Source organism: Podarcis erhardii (assembly GCF_964252035.2).
Source record: "Podarcis erhardii genome assembly, chromosome: 2".
Classification (NCBI taxonomy): domain Eukaryota; kingdom Metazoa; phylum Chordata; class Lepidosauria; order Squamata; family Lacertidae; genus Podarcis; species Podarcis erhardii.
This window is the reverse complement of record NC_138498.1, coordinates 50703531-50724146: the sequence shown is the minus strand read 5'-3', so window position 1 is coordinate 50724146 and position 20616 is coordinate 50703531. Positions and strand designations below refer to the sequence as shown.

The 20616-nt window shown below is 40.8% G+C and overlaps 1 protein-coding gene across 16 annotated transcripts in view; it reads right to left on the bottom strand.

The window, feature by feature from the left end:
- The window catches only part of KCNIP1 (potassium voltage-gated channel interacting protein 1), a 573342-nt gene that overhangs the window by 7140 nt on the left and 545586 nt on the right, over positions 1-20616 (bottom strand). For 14 of the 16 annotated variants that reach the window (XM_081852162.1, XM_081852171.1, XM_081852172.1 and 11 more), the window contains 2 exons: positions 9152-9276; positions 587-656 (listed from right to left, as the gene is read on the bottom strand). In XM_081852162.1, coding sequence (XP_081708288.1) covers positions 587-656; positions 9152-9276 — 195 coding nt within the window. Of the gene's footprint in view, positions 1-586; positions 657-9151; positions 9277-9747; positions 10159-18880; positions 18911-20616 lie in introns of those variants that run through there. The other 2 variants (XM_081852174.1, XM_081852169.1) reach the window with 2 other exon arrangements.

Genomic DNA, 20616 nt, shown 5'->3' with positions numbered 1-20616 from the left:
CTACTGTTCACAGCCTCTTCTCCCTTTGCTGCTGCTTCTGCTATCTCGCCCCCCACACACTATTTCATTATTTCCCAAGTAATGCCAGCCAGTTAGAGATCAGATATCTACCCAGAATTGGCTCTTTGTTTATGTTTCAGTCACTAAACAGAATATGAAGCCAATTTGAGAGAGACTTGAACAATGTTTCCAATGCATATGGCTGACCATAGCCAATCAAGGCTCACAAAACTATTCACAAACCCTTTACAACTATCCTCTCCAAAAATCACTGAGATAGACACTTCTAATTCTAATTAAAATATTTTTATAAGCATATGCAAACTGCAGTCATACATGCAATTATTCTGACATTATCCAAAATGATATTCAAAATTATACAACAACCATATCATGAGCATTTTAAAATCACATGTGGAGTCAGTTTTGGTTCAATACTTTAATGTACTGGAGGTGCCTGTCAGACCTGCATTCCAACCCCTCTATAGGGAGATCAGTTTTCTTAAGCTGCTGTGCATCATTTTTGTGTGACTCATCATTTCTGAAATTTGAGCTATACTTCATAGATGGAATGCTCTCCACTCACCCCCATGTGGGAAAAACTGTGCATAGATCTGTTTGAACGTCTCTTCATTAACAGCTCCACTAGGACATTCCTGTTGGAGAAAAAAAATGAGTAAAAAACAGTTAAGATTTCATCTGCAATTCTGCCTGTTCCCAGACACAGCATTCATATCCTTATACTGTACCTCTGCGCACGTTCTGTACAGGATATATGCTAGCACCCAAGCAATCTCTTGTGGTACTTTCAATCAGTCCTGTCCCCTGCCTTCTATCAATAAGCAATTACTTTTGTGGTTACCAGACACTAAAAAAATAAGTGGAAGGGGGTTCATTACATAATTCACTCTACTGCACATATCTGGAGCAGATGAAAATATCTGAAGATTTTCATCTGGAGAAGATGAAAAAAATTAATTTGTCCATGAAACACAAGATTGTAGAGACTGCTGTGAGTTTGACCTCCCCCCCCCCCACCTCAGGCAACAAACTTCAATTTGATTTCCATCAAATGAAAACTACAAGAATCAAGGCAAGTTGGGCTGTCTGACTATACCAGGGGTAGCCAATGCAGTTCTCTCCAGATATTGTCAGACAACTCTGAGAACAGAACTCTGGACTAGATTAGTTTTTTTACATTCTTATGTTAGCTCCCGTCAACTCCTTTCAGCATGGCAAATGGTCAAGGATGATGGGAGTTGCAGTTCAACAACATCTGGAGGGCATTACATTGGCTACTCCTGGAATGTACATTTTGATGTCTCCCAAATTACCTCTATGCCTCTGTTAACAGGATTCTGGGTGCTTGTACTCTTGTACTTGCTGCTAGAACCAAAATGCTGAACTAGGTGGGAATTGGTCTGATTTAGCAAAGTGACGTGCTTTTTCTTCTCTTATTGGCGTGCCAATATTAACTACGGCCCAGTTTATTCAGTTCTCTAGATGGAATGCTAGGGAGAATGCTGTATGGCTGGGCTTTCAGTGCCACAATGCAATCAGTCTCACTGACTCAGGATAAAGTACCACATATACATGCCAGAATTAACCACTGATTCAATGTTATTGTTAGATGTGGATTTAATGGTCTTACAAGGATCCACCTCATTAGATGGTAATGCATAGTACTGCACTTTAAACTGAGGTAAGCCAGCCTTGCTTACACTTCTGCTTATTCCGTTGAGTGGGCCTGGGCTTCTGCTCCAAAGTCCTGCCCTAACCAACAGTACCACCAATGAAACCTGAGTATTTTCGTTTATCATTTCTCTTTGCATTTCTTTTATACTATCCTTATTCCATTGCTACTACATCCAGGTGGATGAGCTCTAATGCAGTCAAAGAAAACTATTATTATTATTATAAGCCTGAATATCTAGGGAACATTTGGAAGCCTGAATATCTAGGGAGCAGCATTCAAAAGCAGCATTTTATCTTTCAGATATTTAATATCTTTAGGGCAAAAGATGCTTAAATAGAAAGGAATGAAAAGAATGAATGAGAATTAAACTTAATCCCTCACTTGGAGGCACCACAAGTGCTGACAATAACAATAGTAAAAATTGAAGCGCTGAGGAGTGAAAGAGAGGCTTTTGAACAAGCAGACAATGAGCCCAATCCCACTAAAGCTAAGCACCATTAAGTCCCATTGGTTTTCCTGGGAGACTTAAAGACACACTTAACCAGAATAAATCAACAAATGCTTTTCAGAACAGAAACAGGAGAGAATATTTATTTTGTGACATCACTGGTTCATCATATATGAACCAACATATAAAAATAAAGAAACTTAGTATTCAGAATCTGGGGTGAAATTAAACCCCAATATTAGTCATATAGATCCACCCACATATGCAGAGTTGGAGGGAGAGGTTTGACAGACAGACAACACAGGGGCTGATCCTGATCTAGCATGATGGATATGGAGACAATCATTTGCCTCAATTGCAGGCCTGGTGAGAATCGGGTCACTTACACCTCCCCCATCCACAAGGATAGAGGCTTCCACACTGGCCACGCCCCCAAGCTTTCAGTTAATTATGGAACTCTGTCCCATGTGTTTGTCCCTCAGATACAGGAAAAAAGAATGTCAGTATTGATAGCAAAATCAGAAGTAATTCAATCGGACTCAGCCCTAGATAAGTGAGTATAGGGCTGCAGCCTAAGTGACCCGGTCATCTTTCCTTTGTATTGATAGCCCAGAAACCATGTTTGTGCATGTGCCATTATGGAACAAAGATAGATGCTGATCTGTTATCTTGTCACAGTCTGCAGCTTGAAGTTGTTCTACCAAGTTCTAATTAATATTCTTACTTGTTACGATAATATTAATTAGATCTGGTTAATTGATTAATTAAATTAAAGAGATCTGGCTCCTCCCAGATTTTGCTGGTTCAGCAGACTTTATAGGAATATTTGCCACTAGAGGCCCTACTGCAGGAGTAGCCAATGTGGCACCCTCCACACATTTTGGACTTGTACTTCCATCAGCCCCAGGCCACCTGGACGAAGACCAGGGATGTTGGAAATGTAGGACAGGTTTCAACTAACTAGCCCCACTAGCAGAAGCCCATGAAAGAACTTCTGCTAGTGCAACAGGACTTTCTTCTATCTGCTCCCAGCAGCAGCAGCAGCACCCGAAATTGACTGGGGGTGGTGGCGTCAGGAGATTCCCCAGAAAGAGGAGAGGTGGTATTGTTCCATATGGCAAGCTAAAAATTGCCATAGTACTACACTGAATTTATCCCATAGTCCAGAACATTCCTGATATGATAGTATCACTGTCATGCATGCACAACTAAAATGTTTGATGTTCTCCCTACATCATTTTTAAAATCATTTTTTATAGTTCACTATGATCTCTGGCAATATTTTGAACAAAACCTTCTGGAACAGTATAAAAAGGCAATCTGGCCGTTGATCATCTAGTTTCAGCTTTTTGTGACTGGACTGCTTTCAGATGCATCTGCTAATTCCAATTTATTTGTACCTACAATGATCACAATTTTGTCTCATAAGACCCAATAATGCTCAAGAGACCTCATTAGTAGGGGAGAATAACTTAATATGGCTGACTTGCCAGGCTTATTTCTTGTGAAACGAAGCAGGTATGCCCCTTAGTTTGATTTCTACTGGAGGCTGCATAGCTATTTAAGACTTGCTTATGAAGAATTTGATGAATCTTCTGTCTGGTTAACACACAATGCATTAATATAACTTTTTAAAAAAATGTAAACACAAAAAATAATTAGGGTGTTCCAGTACTCTTCCATCATTCCATAGTTTAAACATTCACAGAACTGGGATATCAAAGCTTATAATGAAAACATGCCCCTTTTTATTTTGCCTTTTATTGTGAAATAACTAATGGCCACTGGATACCTCCCATTTATTTCAATGGACTCAACAACTTGAAGCCAGTTCCTCTTACCAATTCACTCTTACCTATGCCTGCTTCAAACGCAGTAGTATTTACTTGGAAATTGCCATTCTTTGTTGTTCATGCACTTTGTACAAGGGATCGTATGAGAAGTGTGGAGGAAGAAGTGGCCTGGTTCGCACACAATGTAAAATTATGGTTTATTAAACTAAAGTTGTCTTTGTCCATAGAGTTTTCTTGGCAGGGATACTGGAGTGGCTTGCCGGTTCCTCCTCCAGGTGGATCACGTTTGGTCCAAACTCTCCACTATGACCTGTTCATCTTGGGTGCCCTGCTTGGCATAGTTCATAGCTTCTCTGAGTTATTCAAGCCCCTTCGCCACGGCAAGGCAGTGATCCATAAAGGGTCACTTGTCAACAAAGGTCCATATAGCAAAAGCTATGGTTTTCCCAGTAGTTATGTATGGAAGTGAGAGCTGGACCATAAAGAAGGCTGATCGCCGAAGAATTGATGCTTTTGAATTATGGTGCTGGAGGAGACTCTTGAGAGTCCCATGGACTGCAAGAAGATCAAACCTCTCCATTGTGAAGGAAATCAGCCCTGAGTGCTCACTGGAAGGACAGATCGTGAAGCTGAGGCTCCAATACTTTGGCCACCTCATGAGAAGAGAAGAAAAGACTCCCTGAAAAAGACCCTGATGTTGGGAAAGATTGAGGGCACAAGGAGAAGGGGACGACAGAGGACAAGATGGTTGGATGGTGTTCTTGAGGCTACCAGCATGAGTTTGACTAAACTGCGGGAGGCAGTGGAAGACAGAAGTGCCTGGCGTGCTCTGGTCCATGGGGTCACGAAGAGTCGGACACGACTAAATGACTAAACAACAACAACAACAACAACAAACTAAGATTTATTAACTTTAGTTTAGCACTATGTGTGAGCCCTGCCTAGAACATAATTATGCTTTATTTACTACCAACCATGACCAAAAGCTATGGTTTGTTATTTGCTCACAAGTCTTAGTTTTTTTTTAACTATATATTGGCATTTTTTGAAAACCCAGACCAAGGGTTTGTTTTGTCTTAGTCATTATTTGTTTGACACCCTGTCCCAGATGCTGATAACCCTGTGTGTAACCCTTTATCAAGAAACTGTATTGCAAGAGAATAAAAAAATGAAAGACTTGCATACTCTCCTTTTAATGTGCTTATTCTCTCTTTCACCAATTTCGATTTTTGGAGTGGAGCCTGTTCTCTGGCCTCAGCAATCAGTGTTTTCCTTGAATGAACTGTTTTTGACTATGTGGCCCTTGGTTGGTCCCACACAGACCATGAATTTTAAAACAAAACAAAGCACAATTACATTGCATGGCTTTCTTGGCTTATCTGCAGATCTTATTACAATTTTCTCTCCCTTTCCTTTCCAGCCAAAACTATGACCGTGAGCTGCTTGAAGCACCACCTACACATGTCTTGATTTGCTTATTTTACTTTGCCATATATATATATATATATATATATATATATATATATATATATATCCCACCTTATTTCCAAGGAGCTCAAGGGGGCATACATGATGCCTCATCACCTTCTCGTTTTTTATTCACAACAGTAGTTTGTGAGACAAGAGGTCAGTCACTAAGCTTTATGGCTAGGAGGGTATTGAGTGTTGAATAAATGGCAGATACTGTGAAGTTTTTCTGATCTTTCTTTTTAATTAAAGGAAGTATAGGGTTTTAGGTTTTCCTTTGCTTCTATACTTTGTGTCCCTCCAGCCCCATGTCAGATGACTGATTTAGTTTATCCAAAGTTAGAGGCATTGCACAGTGCATGTATCATTTAAGTCCCATGGCCTTGAATTCAATTCAGCAATTCAATAGTGGAAAGGCACACGATAGAGCATTTTAAAGGGACTTCCATCTCTCAAAGAGATATCTATTAATGTACTCTGATCTTTTCATATATGAATGCTGTTGACCTATTAAAGATAACAGGCCCAGTAATAATTCCTGCAGTACATGACCCTTTCAATCAGATTGTAAATTTTGCAGCAAGACACAAAGAGAAGAGGCACTGTATGCGACATAAAAACTAGAGAGAAATGTATTCTCAAAAAAATACCAATTTTATCAGTGCCCATTTTTGCTCCAGCAATCAAATCATTTTGGTAACAAATTTGAGGTTTATATTATTTGAATTACTACTTTGGTGGGAGTGGGTATGTTATTGGTTTACCATGTATTAAGATCTGGATCTACCTTGCCACTGGAAAGCTTTGGAAAATGAAGCATGGCAAAACAAATCCTTACTGTAAGAAAAATCAGGATCTGGATGTGTAAATCAGTCACATGATGACCCCAACTCAATCTACTTCTCATCAAATAAAAGTGGTATATAAAAGAGCTGGTCTTTTGTTTTCAGTCTCTGGTTATATTAATTCATTTCCGACAGTTCAGTTCTCAATAGTTCTGTGCTAAGGCAGGTATGTGATTAGATAGCAATGTCCGAGACTGGCAGGGCTCTGATGAGTGTGTGTTGGAGGCAAGGGGGCTGGAGAGGGGGTCAGGGATTTATGGGGTCCAGTGCCACCCCAGGAGCCAGGGCAGGGAGCAGGAGCCAGGGCAGGGACAAGAAGGGGTAAAGCTTTCAGGGATGAACAGGGGGGCTGCAGGTGGAGGAAGAGGCTGATCAGGTGAGGGGGACTGGTGAATCCCTGCCATCCCCTGCCCCACTGTCTCCTAGAACCAGGAGGAACTTGATGAGAGAAGAGAAGCAACGACTTCCATGCAGGAGAAGTCCTAGATTGCATGCATGCAATCCGTCAGAGGAGGGTATACAAGCAACCCTCTGTTTGCACAGGGGTTGCAGTCCAGGCTTCTGTGCATGTCTGTGTGGGCCCACAGAAAGTGTTCTGTCCTGTACCTGTTCTGCCCTTTTAGTGACATTTTAAAAAAACACACTTCCATATTTGGTGCCGTGCATGCATGCAAGATTTTATGTAAATCAGTCATTTGCTGTATAAGCTCATGGTCCCACTGTTGCTGCAATTGCTCTGTAGGGCCCAGACCTGTGGACAACTGCCTAGAAGCTAGAAGCATGTGTGTATCCGGAGCACTGTGAGAACTGCTGTTAAGTGCTTATTTTGTTGTTAAAGAGTTAACTATTAGGCGTGTGCCTTCCTTGGAAGGGCGAGCCAGGACAAGTCATACTCAGAATAGATCCAGTGAAAATAATGGGCTTAATTACCTTAAGTGTCCATTGTTTTAATTTATTTCCTCTGAGAATGTCTTAGGGCTCATTCACACTTCACTTGTTTGTCCCCTGCCTAGAAAGCACGGGTCCAAGAGGCTGCAGTATTGCGGGATAGAGGTTTAATCCTTTCCTCTCTGGTCCCAGTGAAAATTGCCTCTGCCCCAAAACTGCTATTACTCGTGCACCCAATACAAATAGCAGCTTGGAAGAGGTGGTTTTCTGGCTGGCTGCTGCAAACCCACAACCCGTATAGCAAAACTCTTAGCACTTTTAAAGGTTGGGCATAGACCTAGCAATCTGTATAGAATATGTGCTGTGATTCTTGGATAAAGGGTGGTATTATAATAATATTAATAATAATTTATTATTTATACCCCGTCCATCTGGCTGGCTTTCCCCAGCCACTCTGGGTGGCTTCCAACAGAATATTAAAAATACAATAGTCTATTAAACATTAAAAGCTTCCCTAAACATAATAATAATAATAATAATAATAATAATAATAATAATAATACAGTGGTACCTCGGGTTACATACGCTTCAGGTTACATACGCTTCAGGTTACAGCTCTGCTAGCCCAGAAATATTACCTCAGGTTAAGAACTTTGTTTCAGGATGAGAACAGAAATCGTGCAGCGGTGGCGCAGCAGCAGCAGCGGTAGGCCCCATTAGCCAAAGTGGTATTTCAGGTTAAGAACAGTTTCAGGTTAAGAACAGACCTTCAGAACGAATTAAGTTCTTAACCCGAGGTACCACTGTAATAATAATGTCATGAAAAACATTAGAAAATTATTCCTCCTGCTCTAAAGCACATTAATGTGTATGCAGTATTCATGTAACCAGGACAAAAAATATACAGTGGTGCCTCGCAAGACGAAATTAATTCGTTCCGCAAGTTTTTTCGTCTAGCGAGTTTTTCGTCTTGTGAAGCACCGTTTCCCATAGGAATGCATTGAAAATCAATTAATGCGTTCCTATGGAGACCGCTTCCCAGGCTGGCGGTGCGGAGAAGGGCTTTTCTCCCCACCGCAAGCCTTCAGGACAGGTACGGGAACAGAGGGGAAGGCGCGCAGCGCTTCTCCTCTGTTCCCGGGGCTTGCGGTGGGAGGAGGGTTTTTCCTCCCCACCGCCAACATTCAGAACAGCATTCTGAAAGTTGGCGGTGGGAAGGAAAACCCTCCTCCCACCGCAAGTCTTCAGGACAACCTTCCGAAGGCTGGCGGCGGGAGGAGGTCTCTCCGCCCCACCGCCAGCCTTCGGAGCAGCCTTCCGAAGGCTGCCGGTGGGGCGGAGAGACCTCCTCCCGCCGCCAGCCTTCGGAGCAGCCTTCCGAAGGCTGCCGGTGGGGCGGAGAGACCTCCTCCCGCCGCCAGCCTTCGGAGCAGCCTTCCGAAGGCTGCCGGTGGGGCGGAGAGACCTCCTCCCGCCGCCAGCCTTCAGAGCAGCCTTCCTAAGGCTGGCGGCGGGAGGAGGTCTCTCCGCCCCACCGCCAGCCTTCGGACAGGTACGGGAACAGAGGGGAAGGCGCGCAGCGCTTCTCCTCTGTTCCCGGGGCTTGCCGTGGGAGGAGGGTTTTTCCTCCCCACCGCCAACATTCAGAACAGCATTCTGAAAGTTGGCGGTGGGAAGGAAAACCCTCCTCCCACCCCAAGTCTTCAGGACAGCCATCCGAAGGCTGGCGCGGGGATAAGGTCTCTCCGCCCCACCGCCAGCCTTCGGAGGAGGTCCGAGGACAGTGGGGAAGATGCGCTGCGCTTCCCCGCTGTCCCGGAGATTTCCCTATGGGTTTTCGTCTTGCGAAGGAAGCCCATAGGGAAATTCGTTTTGCGAAGCGCCTCCAAAACGGAAAACCCTTTCGTCTAGCGGGTTTTTCGTCTTGCGAGGCGTTCGTCTTGCGGGGCACCACTGTACCGGTATATATTCTCAAGTGCTGATCATTTCACTATCAGTGCTTTCGCATTCTTACGTTTTTGAATCCTCTGTAAAGCACTTGAAGTTCCTTCTTTGTGAAATTGGTTTGTGCCTCAAGTTGTTCTAGTCCTTCTGGCCGGTAACATACTGTGGTCATTTCCAATTCATCTTCAACTTTATCTAAAACAAAGACAGAAAGCTTTATTTCAGGCACTACTCTTGGATTTCAATAAGTGATGGAAGGAGTTAAATGTAATACTAATTAATCTTGAAAATAATATGAAACACTAATAATAAAATATAGTGTTGTATTCATCCAGTTTCATCAGAAATGAAATCAAAACTGACAGAAGCCATACCTCATATTTCTCTTTAAGTTCACCTGTATTTTTACAACTTATTACTATACTGAAAAGTTAAAAACCTTAAGTACCCGGTGGTTACAATCCAACACATTAAATATATTTTATAATACCTTAAGATGCTTCCAATTTGTCGACAAAATAGTTTCCCTCAATACACAGAGTTGAAAATATTCCACAGCATGCAGTAATATTTTAGAACAATCGTGATATCACAGAGTGCAATAGGTGTAACATGAAACCAGACATGCTTAAACATAGTAGACAAAAGCTGTGATCCCAAGCATACCTTCATGGCAGTATATACCACTGAAACTGATGCAACTTGCTTCTAAGTAATATGTTTAGGATCAGGGTGAACAATGCCTACACCGAGCAGGAATGGAAATTACTCTTTTTCTTTTGTTGTGCAACAAAAGAATTTAAAGGGTTGAAGACACAGCCAACATGATGTCATCGGAAGATCAGTGGAGATTCACCAGAATTCCTGTCTAAAGTACATACATGTTTTTCAGCTTACAGAAGCAGCAAGGAAGTAATGGAGTGGGGAAGTGTACGCTGTGCAAAATATATTTTCACTGATGTTAACCGTACATGAAACACAAGAACACTGCTATACCGAAAAGTCTGCCTTCCAAGCACTATTTGCCAACTTTTTATTTATTATAATGACCAGTGGTCATTGTACTTGCGTATATTACTAAATGTGTGTGTGTGTGTGTGTGTGTGTGTGTGTGTGTGTAGTTTTGAATGGTGATTCTGACCTTGCACCCTCTGCCGGTTCAGTGAGTTTGTTTCCATCAACCCCAGCCAGTTAATAACCTGGCTTGGGTTGATAATCAATAATCATGGATGATGTAATCCAGCAACATCTGAGGGGGGCACAGGTTCTTGACCCTTGCTTTGACCATGCACGTTTAATTCTCCAAGCCTATTTTCATAACCCCAGATCTCCCTCTCTCCCACGCACGTGCACATACACAGAATTACTTCACCCTGCTTGTCTTGCCAGCTACAGCAGTTCTTCTTGCTGCCAAGGTAAATTGGTTTGTAGGTATTCCTCAGAGCTAGAACAGTTGTTTTTAATCATCCCATTTGCTCTCCTTCTAGCGTTTTCATATTTAATAGTGTCCCACTAGAACTATTGGCTAAGAAGAAGAGGGAGGAAAGGAATAAGACAGGGAAAAATTGCATGTGCGCCCCTGGGGGTTTTGACATAGCCTGCTGTGCCATTAGAAGAAAGTAAGCCAAACAAATTTAGAGGATTCCTTTCTGTTCTGGGTGAAAATGGAGGGAAACAAATGCAACAGGCAAAGAGCAAGCCATTCTTTAAAACTGACAAATCATTGCTGAAAAATGACCATTTGTCCCAAGTCCCCAATAAGCCCCTATCAAATTCCCTGCCCATTTCCCTTTGTCCTGTCCTGAAACAAAATCATATCATGTTGGCTGGGGGCAGAAGAGATTCCCTCCCTACGATTCTTTAGCGGCAAAGAAACAACACATATCAAAAACCCATTGCCTTTATTTAACTGTGTCTGGATGCAGGAAATTCCAGAAGGGGAGAGACACAGATGTGGGGTTTACAGGTAGTCAATCCAGCCTTAGGGAGTGGCTCAACAGTTAGCAAAAATGTTCGACAGGTGAAATGCCCCTTGTGACTCCAACTCAAAGTTAGGAACATCATCACCTCTTGTCTAGCAGTATGGCTGTTCGGTTGTCAAGGGCGCAGGAACCTGCCTGGAAAAGTAGGTTATGACCCCAAAGAGGAACAGCAACAAACATCCTGGTTACTGCTACCAGTCATGAGGTTGGATTTACCCTATGTGGATAATTAACCTGCAGAGATTGAGGCAGATGGACCTCATAAAGAATAATGAACAATAGTTGTCAGTGGGAACACATTTTCCCTGACCCTATATAGACAATAGCTGGTTGTGAGAGGGAGGAAAGGAAGATAGAGTAGGGCTACTAGAGTGCTGTGCTAGTGCTTATGCCTTGGTTCCTGTCCTCCGTCACCCATGTAGAATGTAGCAGAATGTTCCCCTTTGAGTCTGTAACAAAACACAGTGGGTGCAGTGGCTGTTCTGCTCCATATATTGGAGCTGTGCTCATGAGTGTCTTACCAGCACTGGCAATGGTCAGAATGCATAAATGTGTTTGGGAGACACTGCTCCTGCAGTTGGGGTGGGTGTGTTACAGTAACATAATTCCGACAAGACACAATGAGTTGTATCCAACTAAGTCACAGCAAAACTTTCCCTCCTTCTCCTCCCCTTGTACCCGCCCCCCCCAATCCGTTCTATGTTCTGGGGTGTTATCCAAACCCTTCGGAGCAGATTTGGGGGTAGTGTAAATGGTGCATTGGCAGATGAGATAACGGGGAAGTTCTGTTGCTGGTGCAGAAGTTGTTCCACCCATAAATGTGGATAAGCCCTTAGTTGGAGTCCACCCACAAGTTACCTGACTGTTTGCCGGTTACCAAATGTTAACAAGCTTACTTTTCCAGTAGAAAGTAGCAAAACCAATGAAATAAAACAAACAAAAAGGTTTGATGGCTTTGTTCTCCCTGTTGATTTCATTGGAATTAGATTTTGGCTGAAATTCTGTAGAAGGGAACTGTGCATAGGTCAGTTCTGATTTCCTAGATGAAGCATGGAGCCAGAAGTCCAAGAGGAGTGAAAAAGAGGGTGCAATGTTCAGTCTGCTACCATATTCAGAACACATTTTCCAATATATGCAGCCCTATAATTCACAGGAGTCACACAAGTAGTGCACAAGAGGCAATGCTGGTGACTTAGGCTACAGGATATATAACGCCATGTAGGTGGCATAACACAGCAGCAGCAGTTGTTGGTACCTAACCGTAATGTTCTTCCAGTTCATTCTAGGTGTGGCTGTATAGATGCGGCATGGCCCATAAATTCATAGTCCTTCATCAGCACAGGCATTGCAGCTTTAGGCCTGAGCACAATGCATCGGGCATTTGAGTCACTGTCATTCATTATAGACTGCATTCTCAGTGACTTGCCTGTAGAGACAGTGCTGCTTTCTCTAGAGAGGGTTTGCCGAGCCAGGGCCTGCACCCTTGGCCCTGCACCCTTGGTGGAGGCCAACCCTACCACTCCCTAGTTGCCCCCCTGCTTGCACAGAGACATGTGAGACATTATATGGTTATCTTATTTTTGGTGACAATAATGCACCCCTACTTTTATGTTTAGGCTGGGATTACATTATGGCAGGGGCTATTACTGAAAATACATTAGGAGATATCCACCCTGAACATCGGCTGTATTTGCTGATTTATTCACACTTATAACATGTTCACACCTTCTGTATCTCATCAGCAAAACCATCAAAGCTTTTGACTCCTTCTAATTGCACTTACAGATAGGTAGCCGTGTTGGTCTGCCATGGTCAAAACAAAATAAAAAAATTCCTTCCAGTAGCACCTTAAAGACCAACTGAGTTAGTTCTAGGTATGAGCTTTCGTGTGCATGCACACTTCTTCAGATACAGTATCTGAAGAAGTGTGCATGCACACGAAAGCTCATACCTAGAACTAACTCAGTTGGTCTTTAAGGTGCTACTGGAAGGAATTTTTTTAATTGCACTTAGATCTTTTACAAGTATGTAGTTCAGATATTTCACACTCTCAAGTGTCTCTCATTTAATACTTGCTTGTCCACTCCTGAGACAGCCATTAAAGCCTTTCTTGTTCCCTTTAGTGGCTTTCATTAACACTAGCTTCCCTGCCCTTTAATCCCTCCTGCACCCAATCAAGTCTTAATTGACTCTACATAATTTTATCTGGTTACTTCCAGCTATTCTAATTTGCAATAAAGCATCTTCTGTGGGCATCCAGGCCTTCTCTTGAAGCAGTTATCATATGAAACCATAGCCATTCAGTCGGTGTTTCTTTCCTTTTAAATTACACAACAGAGTAAGAAAACATTATGGCTTGCATCCAAAGAAGCACCAGCATAAGGGGAGGGGAGAAGGTGACTTTCCCATACTCTCTCCTCCCCTGGGTAACCCTCCAATCCCTCTCCTGAGTGTTGGGGGATCCTGATGAGTGAGGTGGGTAATTGCCAAAAATTCCCTCAGCCTCCTGTGTCCACCTCATTTCGATGGATTCTGCAAACCTTGGAAGAGTCTTGTGGGGGGGAGGTGAAAAGTTGCGGGAGAAGGGTGTGTGGGAAAGCCACCTACTGGAACTTCCTTCTTCCAGCAGTTCTCCAGATCCAAGCCACAATCAATAGCCTTCATATTACGGGGTAGTGGGGTGGAGGGAAACAGGTAAACAGAATGTTGAAACTTGTCATTCAGGACTGCAACAAACCAAATGCATTTCTCCATTCAGGTATCAGTACAGTGGTACCTCTAGTAACAAACTTAATTCATTCCGGTGGTCCATTCTTAAGCTGCAACCGTTCTTATCCTCAGGTGCGCTTTCGCTAATGGGGCCTCTGGCGCGTGATTTCTGCTCGCATCCCGGGGCAAAGTCCGCAACCAGGAGAAGCTACTTCCAGGTTAGTGGTGCTCTTAACCTGAAGCATGCATAACCAGAAGTGTTCCTAACCAAAGTTACCACTGTATCTGCATCATTATAATTCTTTAAATGGAATATGGTGATTTTGACATAACAATAATGTGCCTTAATTAGAAATACCAATGAAAGGGGAAAGTATCAGCCTTTTTCTAACTACTCGAACTACAAATCTTTGCTGCTGTAAAGAAGTTACTTACCACTTCCAGATCAGTCTTCAAAACTAGTTCCTCATAAAAGAAATTCATTTCACTGATGTGGTCCGGCACAGGCATATTGGAATACAGACAAGAGAGGAGAGCAAAAGTCATCTAGTTCTCCTGCGTTCAGCCAACCTGTAGCTTGGATATTGCCAGCTTCAACTGCTGTGATGATGGCTGAAACGGCGGTTTCTCATTCCTACCCTACACTCATTCTCAGCTGTTCCTCTACTGAGAGCTGCAGTTTTGCTTAGGGATGCAATGCAAGGTGATCTTGGCTTTGGAGAGAAGGAGCTAGTAATGGTTGAAAGTTATGTGTTATCTCATAATAGGAAATGTGGAAAGTTGGCTTCTCTTTGAAGGAGGTTCTCTTTGTAACCTTAGTAGATTTGGCAGTAGTTGCATCTGAGGTGGTGGGAAGACAGAGAGAGACCTATGTTGATTAAGGGGATTAATTAGCTACTGGTCCAGCAAGGAGAACAGGGTGAAAGCAATTAAAGATCTCCTGACCCAGGCCCTCTCTAGTCAAAGTAACGTGGGGTGTGTTTCATCAATTACCTATCATTTCTTAAAAGTGATACTGCTTAATGCTTATTTTTTGTTTTTATTGATTCAATATTTAATTTTGGATTAAAATGCACACAATCACTCTATAATGGTTTATGGTAACCTGGTTCAATGTTGTAATGTTGCATGTTACTCTCTTTCAATTAGGAAGATCTAGCCGGATGAGGTTGATTGGATGTGACCCAGTTATGTCTGACCAGTTTCCTGGCACAGCATTAGTGGAAAAACTGATGGGCAACAGGGTGAATGAAGTCACTTGGCTACACAGGTTTCCCATACACCAAATCACATTGTTTGCTGGACTCTAGGTTAGGGTATTTTGCTTTCATAGTGCCCTCCTTGTTTCCTGGTAGAATCTCACTGGCCTGTAGGTGGTCTCTGATCCAGTATTGAGATTATCCAAAACACTGGTCTCAGGTAACTTCAAAATCCATACTGAGGCCACTCTTGCCAATGATGCTCAGGTTTTCGGGACTGCCCAACTCCCAGCACATTGCTGAACTGTCATGTGCTGCGCACTCTCATCTGCAAATTTATTTGAATTTTGATATAATTTGCTTGGGAGCAGAGGAGATAATGCAACTGCCTTGTCATGAATTGATGATGACTTGGTTCACCAACAATGGCATCATTGGTAATAATTCCTGTAAAAATCTTGTAAATGAGGATATAAATGTAATTTCAGCAGCTTCCAGTCCACAGTAGGAGTATTTGAAATGTTTGTCCCCAGTGGCTGATGAGTCCACTTGGTTTTCAGACTGCTGCTGGGATTTTTGTTCATGTTGTTGAAGTCTAAGTTTATATTTGGAACAGGGTGGTAGCTTGACTGGGTGATATAACTCTGAGATGTCCTCTCCAACTGAAAATAGACGGCACTGCTCCATGGTATAAAAGGTAGCTCCAGGCAATAAACCAGCAAAAGTACAATAGTCATAACATAAGTAGTGGCAAGTTTTGGACAAATCCAAATAAGCATCAGTCTGTGTTTATTTTAGAGACTGATGCATGGCGGCTATAGTGGCAAAGCATTCCGTCTTACTGCTGTGGTCATTTAGAGCAGAATACTCAATGGCCCATTGTAACATGTTTGCAGAACACTTTGTGAATAAAATCGCTCTCATTTCCATTGACTTACACCCCAGGTTGTCTTCAGGGCTGTGCTATGAGACCTTGTATTGCAATTGCTTGGTTGCTTTTCACTTATTGTAGCCTGAAGATGTGGGCAAGGTTCTTGAACCTATCTGCATCATGGCCTTGTCCAAACTGACAGGATTTTAAAAGATACCCAGTCACCCTAAAACTTTCCTTGTGGCTTCCCAAAAGCACCTCAAAGTAGCATGGGCTTTGGCTGAAGACATGGGTGAATTCTAAATGAAGTCAACACAGTTTAAAGGAATCAAGACAAAAACATTTACTGAAAGACAAAATAAAGATTCTTAGCATATAAGAATAACAAGGAGAGGTTGCTAGCATGTAAGCAGCTTCTGATTGGAGCAAATGTATAATGGAAATCCTTTATAACTTCTGGGGTAAAACCTTCCCTGATTACCTATGGCTATTCTCTGCACAATCCCAGTATGGCTTTCTTGGCACCTCTCTCCCTACTGTACAAACTCTTGTTTGCCCCTGAGATCATGCCATGATCTGATCTCTGAACACCAGCTACACTCAGAAAACAGCTTCTGGATACATGACCTCCAAAATATACCAACACCCGCCCCCCCAAGAAGATAGAGGGTTTCTATCCTCAATGAAATCTACCATCACCCATTTTGTTTTCTGGTGCAGTGATTAACAAATTAACCCCATTAATCCCCAAACCAACAGATAATATTTGTATTTCCATATAATATAAAAGCAGAGTCCATACAATCAGTCTACAGTTCATTTTCTTCGCAGTTCTGTTTCCAAATTATCAATCTGCTTCAGTAAATCTTTCCTATTCTGTTCCTGTACTTCACACACCCACACACACCCACACACCCACACACACCGGCCTCTCATGAATGTTTTACTATTATCTCAATCAGTACCTGTAGAAATATCTTCTGATTGATGAGTTCTTTCTGGCACATCTAATTATTACAGCAGATAGGTAAATAATATTATCCTTACCTATATTTATCACTAACATTTATAATCTGCATGGGTACTTGTCCTACTGTTGTGTTACATATCTTTGTAATTACGAGTGATTGGAATCATATCTCCGCTTGAATAAGTTGTGTGGGAAATAGAATAAAAAGTATAATCTCTTGGATACTTATGTATTGATATAGTATCTCCCTGAATCAGTTAGCATAAAAGCCCTCATGTTTGCTCATACATTTGCTGGTAATTTACTAGCCTGTTTCATATTCCTTGAAATATTTGCCTTTTTTGTGTCTCTCTGTGTGTAATCTATCAATCTTAGGAACTTGAATGGAACAGTTTGGATCCTCAGTAACAGTTAATAGCAACAGTATTACCTGTCTTCTTTAGGGACTTAGCCTCTCTTAAGAATCTTGTTACCTAACACTATTTAGTTGCACAGCCGTGGCTTCTATAAAACATTTCCCTTTTCTTTCTCTTCACCACCCCTGCCCAATTTTCTTCTATTCCCTCTTTTTGTATAAACTAATGAACTGATATAATTGTAAACTAATGATAGAAACAATAATATTGGTTGGAATCCTTCTATATAAATTTGCTGTTCTTGGGATATCTGATCAAAACAATATTGATTATTTAAGAGATTTAGTTCTTATAACTAAGAAATATTGTTTTATCTTTTCTTTAAAGAAATTATTGCTGATTATAGTAATGAAAATATTTGAATGGACTTTTAAAATGAATTAAAATACTTGTTGATTAGATTAAGAATTTCCTTAAGATAGGATGATATAGAATGAGCTAAAGAAGTGGAAAGAATGGGATGGAAAGAAGGAAATCAAAGGGGAAATCTGTGATTTTTTAATGATAGGGAAGGAAAACAAGAAAGTCAGATAGAGGAAAAGACAAAATCATGTAGGTAACAGCAGAAGAAAAGGGAATTTTCCAATGAATGATACAAATATGAAGAAAGAGCAGGAAAGGACTTACTTATGAGTTCAGAAACTAGAACAATATAGGAAAACTAGAGCAAGAAAAGGATAACTTAAAGCAATTGCTTCAAGAGAGAGATCAAAAATTTATGGGACAGATTAATGAATTGTCAGGAATGGTTTTTATGATAAAAAAAATCAAGATATGCATAGCCAAGTGCGGATGCAAGAGCAAATGGGTAAGAAAATAAAGGAAGTAATTGTGTTGTAGAAAGAAGAGAAATTACTACTGAACACAGTTTATACAAACAAGAGGTCAATAAGTTCCAATAAAGGTTGAACAATTAGTTTCAGAATTGAGACAATTAAAGCTGAGAGGTCTTCCAGAATAAATTGAAGGTGACAATCTGATTGGCTATTATTTAAAGATATCTTAGAATTAGAACAAATGTGTGAAATGATCATTGAGTAGGCATACAAAATTATTTCATGTTATGCATAATGGAATAAACTTGATTGCGACACTTTTGTAAAATATATTAGCTTCTGAGTTAAATATGCTATTTTAAAGAAACCGAGGCCAAGAAAAGAATTAAAAATTGAAAAACTTAATATTGAGGTTTTGACAGATGTGAGTTTGTACATATTGTAAAAGAGAAGAGATTTAAAATGATTGACCATATATTTGAGAGAAAGAGACATCCAATATGGTACCCTTTTAGTCTTAATGTTCAAATGGACAAATAATGGGTGGTTGTCTGGAATGTGGAAGAGGCGACTCCGGTAATAGAAATGATAGAAGAAACAAATCCCAAGAAAAAAATCTCATGATAATTTATAAAATATAGGAAACTCAGTTGAATGCAATAAGGCTTCCAAGTTGGGTTGCCAGTAAACTTTGTTTTTGTTACTATTTACTGGACTTTTTTCTCATTGTAAATAAAATAAATATTTTTCCTATTAATGTTTGGGGGATCGATGATGTTATAAAATGGAAAAAAAGTCTTTTCTAAATTAAAAAAGACAAAACTGATGTTGTTTGTTTCCAAGAAACACATATATAGAAAGGTTATGAAAGCTTACTTAAAAACAGATTCCTTGGGATAGTATATGCTGCATGTGGAGAGAGAGAAAAACAAAAGGAGCAGTAATATATATAAAGAATCAGGATTGGCAGTTAAAAAGATCAGTATTCCGACCCAGATGATAGGCTCAATTTACTGAATTTAAGTGGACCACTGGGTAAGTATATGTACCTAATGTGGGTTTTTTAAAATATATTTTTTTCAAATCTTAATTGACTTTGCTGAAAACAAAATTATATTAGTAGGAGACATGAATGGTTGATTTGATAACCTCTGTAGCTAATGTTTCCTAAAGGAGGGCATGGTGAGATCTGTTTTAAAAATAAGCCCTCATTGGCCCATGTTTTCCAGGAATTCTAGGCTGGTTTTGAATATTTCACTTACAGACAAGGCAATTGGGTAGATTATGGTAGATCAGTTACAAGTTCTTAATGGACAGCCCCTCAACTTTTAATAATGCATACATTCATTATATTACTTGTATGCTGCCTTTCCACAATTCAAACCAGGTTCAAGGCTGTTTACAATATGAAAAAATTACATAGCTACAACATAACAAAAGTAGTCATAAAAATAAATAAAACATTTTAAAGGACACAAACTGAACAATTTCGACATAAATAACAAGTTCTAAAAGAAAGATAAAAACAAGAGCAACAACCACCCTGAGATCTTTGGATGAAGGGCAGTATATAAATTTAAAAAATAAAATAAAATAAAATAAAATAAAATAAAATAAAATAAAATAAAATAAAATAAAATAAAATAAAATAAAATAAAATAAAATAAAATAAAATAAAATAAAATACAACTCCCACCCTAGCCCAAGAGTCTGATCAGCACCCTCAGCTTTTTGTAGCTGGGTCAGTCAGGGCCCTACCCTCCCAGCCCAGGTGGAAAAGGCCTTCAAGCAGGATGTTGGTCTTCCAGGACTGACAGCCAAGATGGTCTCTGGCGGGCCCTGCCCTCCCATGCCAAGAGGGCAGGGGAGCAGGTCTTCCAGGACTCACAGCAATGATGTGCCATGTAAATAGTCTTCATGATTATGCAACACCATCTCAGATAATGCTGGCTCCTGCCAGTAGCATCAGTATACTCTGCTTCTCCTTCAACACAAGCATTATTTACATGCCATTATTGGGAACCTCATTTGCGCCCACTTAATTAAGACTTGGTGAACTAAGCCCTCTCTAGATTTACCACATTCATTAGAAACCATTTTCCTCAAACTATTTAGGGGAAATTCAGGTTTATCAAAAACAAATATTTTTTTTCATGGGGCGCATTTAGATTCCTTGCTCAATTGCATTACCTATAAATTTTTCAGCTCATCCCTAGATTGTAGAGGAATGCAGGGTGCTTACCAATTGTGAGGATAAATGAATTTTACATTGCCTGTATGATAAATTTCTTTTCATCATGTAAAAGCAATTATGTAAAAGAATGTTCTTGAAATGACCACCATTAGTTGTAAAACTGCCATGAACTGCATGGACGGCAGATTTATCACTAGAGGAGAAAGGTCTAATATAACAGGTAAAATTCATTAGAAAGCGGCTTTCTTATTAGCTAAAGGTTCCTTCCCAATTGCCTGCAACTTATATTCAGAGTTTTTTAAAGCCAAAGAACCTAAGGCCAACATAACCAGTGGTTTCCTTAAAGTTCTCTAGTTTAAAATACATCTTGCCTTTCAACAGTGAGTGGCTGTGGTAGGAGTCTCAAATAAAGCGCCAG